Source organism: Plecotus auritus, assembly GCF_963455305.1.
Source record: "Plecotus auritus genome assembly, chromosome: X".
Lineage (NCBI taxonomy): Eukaryota > Metazoa > Chordata > Mammalia > Chiroptera > Vespertilionidae > Plecotus > Plecotus auritus.
The window spans coordinates 135,191,571-135,198,789 of NC_137784.1; the positions used below are offsets into that span (position 1 = coordinate 135,191,571).

Below are 7,219 nucleotides of genomic sequence, written 5' to 3' on the forward strand. Positions count from 1 at the left end.
CTTTTGAGAGCCAAATTTTTTAAACTTAAACTATATAGGTAGGTACATTGTCATTAACTTAATTAGGGTACTCCTTCAATAGCACTGTACGTGCGCGCCCGCACGTGGTATTTTGTGGAAGAGTCACACTCTAGGGGCCAAAGAGCCGCATGTGGCTCGCGAGCCACAGTTTGCGGACCACTGGTATACACTAAGGAAACTAGCCTAGCTGGTTTGGGGTGTAGGAGGCAATGGGTATTTGAACCCAGCCTGCGTGCTAGCCCCAGACAATTTTCTGTTGCTACCAGGGGAGCCTTGGCAGGTTCTTGAGCAGGGGAAGGAAAAGGGGGGGTTAGCAGATGAAAAAGCAATGAGAAGTGCAGCCTCCGGTGACCCTGGCTCTGTCCGTTCCCCAGGATGTGAAAGCCCAGCGCAGCCTGCCCCTCATTGGCTTTGAGGTGGGGCCTCCCGAGGCCGGGGAGCGGCCCGACAGACGGCACGTCTTCAAGATAACCCAGAGCCACCTGAGCTGGTACTTCAGCCCCGAGACAGAGGAGCTGCAGCGGCGCTGGATGGCCGTGCTCGGCCGGGCGGGCCGTGGGGACACGTTCTGCCTGGGGCCCACACTGTCTGAGGACAGGGAGATGGAGGAGGCACAGGTGGCAGCTTCAGGAGCCACCGCTGAACCCTCTGAAGCCCCCCAGACCCGAGACAAGACCTAGAGGGTTTGGGGGGACCTGGGGCCCCCTGTCCCACACTCTAGCTGCCCATGTCCGACTGGGGGCCCCAGCCCCCTCCCTCCCAGCTCAGTCAATACTTGAACTCCCATCATGGGCACTTTCAATCCCGAATGCTGGGTCTTGGGTTTTTTAATTCATCTTTTCACAAAATGGGGGCTTTTAAAAGAAATATTCCTACAGTGATGTTCATTTTTTTTAATCCCCGTCCCCAGGGAGGGTGGGAGCTGTTGCTAGACCTGCCTGAACTAGGCCGTTTCCCCATCCCCTCAAAACCCCACAGATCCTGCCTCTACCCCATTCCCCTAAAAGCACCAGAGGCAGGAGAGACCTGGATTCAAGTGCCAGTTCTCCCACTGAGGCCCTGGCCCCGGCCCACCCCTGCCCCCTCACCCAGTGTCTTCACACGTACGATGCACGGTGGGGCAGTGACCAGATCCTTCCTGCCTCTCCATGGCTTACAGCTTCTACCCAACCCCAAGGCTACCCAGTATTTTATCGTCCAGACCCATGGCAGGGCCACCGGGCAGGACAGGGGAACAGGGGGGAAGAACAATGGATACTCTCGGTTTTGTTTTGTTTTTTAAAGAAAAAAAAATACAGTTTATTTCAGGCTTACGGAAACTTTCAGGGCACTGCTGTGCTCCGTTCGTCCATCTGTGTGTTTGTCCAAAGCACCAGACTGCTAGGGTGGGCCCAGAACCTGCTCCCTCGCTGAGCTCGGCGTCTCAGCTCCCCAGAGAACGATGCCAAGGCTACTCACAACAGCAGGCCAAGCGACAGGTTAAACATTAAGGTGTTATTTATTCATGTCTTTTAAGCCTCATCCCTGGACATGGATGGAATTGGATGAAGAGTTTGGAAAGAGGTTGCAGGAGACAGAAAACAAAGCCCAGGTCCCCCAAGCTCACCACCTTGCCAATGTCTTAGACTTCCTGAGGGAACCAGGGCTGGAGGCTGGGCTGCAGGATGGGGCTGAGCTGCTGTGTGTGTGTGTATGTGTGTATACGGGCAGCAGGAAAGTGGGAGAGGTAACACAGCTACTTTCGTTCACATTGTCAATGACTCTCTCTTCCAGCTGCCATGTTCATCTCATCGTTCCTGACCCAGCAGAAGCATTGATTCTGCTGGTCCTCTCTCCCTTCATAAATCTACCTGCCCACTGTCAACCAGCATTCAGCGTCTCCAACCACACCCGCACCCACTCATCCTACTCTTCACACTGACTGCACCCAAGGCACTGTGCTGGGAAACCAGGCCTCATCATTCAGATAACTTACGGCCCAAGGGGGTGTGGTCAACCAGGTCCTACCAACTCAAGGCCAAGGACCCTAGGGCTCTTCTTCCCCTGGAGGGACTAGACAGGGGAATAGGGAGAGGATGGAGATGGGATAACCAGTCCAAAGGTCCACAATCCTCAAAACAAGGGCCCAAACCATTGCCAGCCCCTCATTTCTTTCTCCGGACAATGGTCCAACCATCCTCCACTATATCTTCTTCCTTAATAGTCTGGGAGTCTGGACCAGAGGGTTCAGGCTGGGGGCAGACCCCACCGGTAGCTGCCCCATCATTTGTAGCTGTGACCTGCAGGATAAACACAGAAGAGAGCTAAATACACCTCCCAGTTGTGGCCATTGGAATACCCAGGCTCTCCTCCCCACTTTGCAAGGATTGGCTGTGTGACCTTAGGAAAGTTCCTTGCCCTCTCTGGATAATACAGCCACTACCACCCCACCCCCATCATTTCCCTATGAAAGTAGTTGATCTCCCAGAAAATTGAAAATATCTACATCTCACCCAGCCAGCATGGCTCAGTGGTTGAGCATTGACCTATGGACCAGGAGATCATGGTTCAATTCCCAGTCAGGGCATATGCCCAGGTTGCGGCTCAATACCCAGTGTGGGGCGTGCAGGAGGCAGCCAATCAATGATTCCCTTTCATCATTGATGTTTATATTTCTCTCTCCCTCTCCCTTCTTCTCTGAAATCAATAATAATAAGTTAAAGAAAAATCTACATCTCTTCACCCAAGGGCACCCCTCTCACCTCCATCTCCTCCGCGCTGTCCGCATTATCATCATCCGTCTGTTTGTCTGTCGAAAGTGCAGTGGCTCTAACCCTGCGCTTTCTTTGGGTGATGTGGGAGGCCAACTCCTTCATAGTGGCCCCATCACCCCTCTGGAAGTGGTAGAACATGGTCTGCAGCTGCTGGCTCACCTATCAAGAAAACATTCAACCAGCTTGGGTTTCCTAGAGAGCCTACAATACAACAGACCATGTTTGCAGCAAGAGTGGGGAAGGGTTTGGAATTTCCCAGAAGAGAATGGGGCTCTTTCCTCCCCCAAGGAGTTCACTCATGAAGGAACGACATATGAAAAGTTCAGGTAATGGCCTGAAGCATTGAAGGAGGGCCTCCTAGCTGGGAAGGCACTACTAACTAGTAAAACTGGGTTTGAAAGATGGAAGATGTAAAAGGAAAGGCAATCCCACCAGGGAAGTGATGTTAACCAGGGGAGGGGTGAAAATGTACCTGGCCCGGCCTGCTCTTGGGATGGGGGTGAGGAACAGACCTGGCTGGGAATGGTGTCTCAAGAGAAAAGAGAAGCCCCAGCCAGCTTGGTTCAGTGGATAGAGCGTCGGCCTATGAACTGAAGGGTCCCGGGTTCAATTCCGGTCAAGGGCACATGCCCAAGTTGCAGGCTTGATCCCCAGTGTGGGGTGTGCAGGAGGCAGCCAATTAATGATTCTCATCATTGATGTTTCTCTCTCTCCCTCTCTGTCTCTGAGATCAATAAAAAAAAATTTTTTTTAAAGAGAAGAGGTGGGATTTGAAAAGGCCTTGGAAGACCCTATAGGCAATAGGGAGTCATAAAAGGTTCTTGTGCAAGACTCAATGGTTAGAGCCAAGGGTCTTGGCCCAAAACAAACACTTGGGGAGAAGAAAAACTATAGGCAAGAAGGGGGCAGCTGTGCCCATGACATGCTCACCTGAGGCAGACTCCCATCCTCCACAACTGTATCAAACTCGTTGGTCATGAGCTCCCCGAGAAAGTCCTCCACCTCATCTAGCTCCAAGTCAGCTGAATAGGAAAGGACAGGGCCCTTTGGTCAGAGATGAGCCAACTTCACCACTCCTGCCTGCTACTCTTCAACGCCTACTTGCTGGGGCCACATCTGGTTGGTGGGTAAGGGTCCACACAGTGAGCCTTTTATTCGCTGACGTGCTCTGCGTTCTGGGTTTGAACATCACTTTTTTTGAAATGGAGAGACCCTTCATAACTGTGGCTCCATGGATACAGGAAGCCACAGACCAATGGGACAGATAAGAAGAAATGGATATAAATACTTGCGATGATGAAATATCATAGCCTTAACATCAACATCCTATTATGTGGCTTTGGCTAAGCCCTCCTCTGGGCTTCCGTTACCTTATGGGCCGTTACCAATGAATTGGAGAACTACTCAAGAAAGTCTTCCACAAAGCTCCTCCCTCCCCCCCACCCCCAAGACCTCATTCACCCCCTTGGCTTTTCCAACCACTCTAATCTAATATCCTCCAAATCTGTCTCCAACTCAGACTGCTTCACCTATTTCACAGGTGCCTCAGATCCTCCATATCCAAAGCCAGACTGATCACCTTACTTACCCTCCAAAGGTACTTTCTCACCCTCCAGGGTTCCTCTGTACCATGAAAGGCACCTAATCCACTAGGTCACCCATATCAGAAACCTGCCTCCTTTTCCTTCCCCCTCTACAGCCAAGCAATCTCCAAGTCCCTAACCCACCCCTTCTTTTCCATGACTCTCACCACTGCCCTAGTTCAGGCCTCATCACTTTCTAGAGAGAAACAGCCTCCCATTAGTCAGCAAATCCTATCCTATTACTCACTTTAGAACCTGCCAATGAATTTTTCTCACCTACTGCAGTATTCATATTTGGCTTTTGAGAAATAATTGTCCTGCTCGGTTTTAAAGGAATCTATTGCAGAAAGCTATTGGGAAACCAAGGTAAACAGGCTTCTTTTTACTAGTTCTTACCTTATCCAAGCCTTTACTATGTTAATGATTATTGTGACTCTTTTAAGGAGGAGCTGAAGAAAAGAGCTTTTCTTATATAATTTGGCTGCAGAAGTTTTTTCTTCACTGAACATCTAACAGAACTATGCCTCCATAGCATGCATTTTGGTAAACACTGGCCTAAAGGACAAAATCAAAGGCATGTAAGGCCATCAGCGTCCTACCCTTTTCCAGGGCCTCCCCACCCCCCCAGCTTCACTCTTTGCCACTCCTCTCCTCCACACACCCACAAGCAAGCAAGCATGCACGCACGCACGCACCACACACACACTTACTCCAATACTGAGCACCCTACCACTTTCCAAATATAACACATAATCTCCTCATACCACAGAATTTTGAGTGTTGCTCTCCCTGCCTCCTCCACCTAGTTAACTCTTTCTCATCTCTTCAGACTCAGCTCAACCACCACCAGAGAAGCCTCCTCCCAAGTCTCATGTTACCCACGCACCCTGAGCTCCTCTATATTAGAACACCTACCACCCCGTGTGTGAATGCCTATTTCTTTATCTGGATCCCTCCCTAGATTGTAAATTTCCTGGAGAGAAAGTCTCTGCCTACTGTCATCTCCAAGACTAAAAAACTGAGTGAAGGATTTTGTAAAAATCGTATTATGCTAAAGGCCCTCGGCAAGGCCCCTTATTCTTCTATGGCCCTCAAGACACAGCAAAGGTGTAGATCCCTGTTGTTCAAATGGCCAGATGTGGTTATCCAGCACTTAAAATGCGGCTAGGCCAAACTGAAATTTGCTAAAACTGGCCCTAGCAGGTTTGGCTCAGTGGATAGAGCATCAGCCTGGGTTCGATTCCGGTCAAGGGCACGTAGTACCTCAGTTGCAGGCTCCTCCCCGGCCTGGGCCCTGGTCAGGGCGCCTGCAGGAGGCAACCAATCAATGTGTTTCTCACATCATGTTTCTCTCTGTCTCTCCCCCTCCCTTCCACCCTCCCTAAAAATCAATGGAAAAATATCCTCGGGTGAGGATTTAAAAAAAAAAAAAAAAAAAGGAAGAAATTTGGTAAAACTAAAATACCCAGATTTTGAAAACGTAATTCTAAAAATGGGTAAAACAACTGCAGAATTTTTTTTAACGTAATGAGACGTGACTCGCATTATATTTCTATTGGACAGCTCTGGGGTGGCTACTTTCATGCCCATTTTAGGAATTAGGAAACTGAGTCTCAGGGAGATAAAATGACTTGCCTGGAGTGATACCATGAGTAACACCCCCTCCCGTAAGGCATCTGAACTCATAATTCTGACTCCAAAGCTGGTATTCATTCCACCTCGCCCTCAGGTACCAGCCGACAATTGCTCAAGAGGAAGTGCGGCTCTCCACCCCCAGCCTCCTGCTTCCCCACCCTCCGCCCCCTCGTCCCCTCCCCCACCCACCCCCCTCCACAGTCGCAGCACCTGACATTCGCTCACCATTGCGGAAGAAGTACTCCTCCACGGCACCTCCCAGCCACTCGGCCTTTTCCTGGCTGTGCACACCCCCGAAGCCATTCTCCACAGCGATCTGCGAACACAGGCCCAAGCCGACCACGTCAGCCCGACAGCCCGCTGGAGGTGACGCAGGAGTCCGCCGCCGAGGCCGCCGAGCCGCAGCGCCAATGCCGGCCGATTCTTAGTCTGTTCCAGGCCCTAACCATTCCCGTCCCGGACCCCACTCACCTGCAAGGCCGGCCAGGCCTCCAGCGCCGCGCGGACGCCAGCCCTGAAGAGAGCTCTCAAATCCTCCCCAGCGCCCGCCATCATCGGGCTGCTGAGCATGTGATGCGTAGGCGGACCAATCGGGTCGCAGTGCGGACCAATCGGGTTGCAGTACGGCCCAGGCAGAATGAGTCGATAGCCGAGCCTGAGAACTCAGATTCATCTTTCCGCTGACCTGGCACAAGACTAGAGCAATAGAGAAGTCTGTCAGAGCAATGGATGACACCATCACAGATACTGGCCTGCAATAATTAAACCAAAGGAAGCCAGAAGCGGAGGAGGATGGCGTGGGGCCAGGGTCATGTATACTGCGCAGAAAAGATGTGGGGATCCCTGGCTGGGTAGCTCAGTTGGTTAGAGCGTGGCCCCAATATGCCAAGGTTGTGGGTTCCATCCTGGTCAGGGCACACACAAGTATCAACCAATAAATGCATCAACAAGTGGAACAGGAAATCGATGTTTGTCTGAAATAAATAAATAAATAAATAAATAAACAAACAAATAAATAAATATCTCAAACATAACCTAACCTTCCACTCTAGGAAACTAGAAAAAGAACAAAATAACCGCAAAGCAAGCAGAAAGAAGGAGATAAAGATTGGAGAGGAAATAAGTGGAACAGAAAAACAATAGAAAAATCAGTGAAACCAAAAGTTGGTTATTTGAAAAGATCAACAAAATTGACAAACTTTTAGCAGGAGTGGCTAATGAACGAGA

At 50.5% G+C, this 7,219-nt stretch overlaps 2 protein-coding genes across 2 annotated transcripts in view; one reads left to right on the forward strand and one right to left on the reverse strand.

The window, feature by feature from the left end:
• The window catches only part of FGD1 (FYVE, RhoGEF and PH domain containing 1), a 42,069-nt gene extending 40,732 nt beyond the window's left edge, over positions 1 to 1,337 (forward strand). The window contains exon 18 of the mRNA XM_080653866.1: positions 396 to 1,337. Coding sequence (XP_080509992.1) covers positions 396 to 701 — 306 coding nt within the window. The 3' untranslated portion in view covers positions 702 to 1,337. The remainder of the gene's footprint in view (positions 1 to 395) is intronic.
• A 157-nt stretch (positions 1,338 to 1,494) lies between these two features.
• TSR2 (TSR2 ribosome maturation factor) lies at positions 1,495 to 6,639 on the reverse strand. The gene is made up of 5 exons (XM_080653867.1): positions 6,464 to 6,639; positions 6,218 to 6,308; positions 3,705 to 3,796; positions 2,763 to 2,933; positions 1,495 to 2,300 (listed from the first exon to the last, which is right to left on the reverse strand). Exons 1-5 carry the CDS (start codon positions 6,560 to 6,562, stop codon positions 2,166 to 2,168), a joined length of 588 nt encoding a protein of 195 aa, XP_080509993.1. The 5' UTR covers positions 6,563 to 6,639; the 3' UTR covers positions 1,495 to 2,165.
• Positions 6,640 to 7,219: the final 580 nt, after the last annotated feature.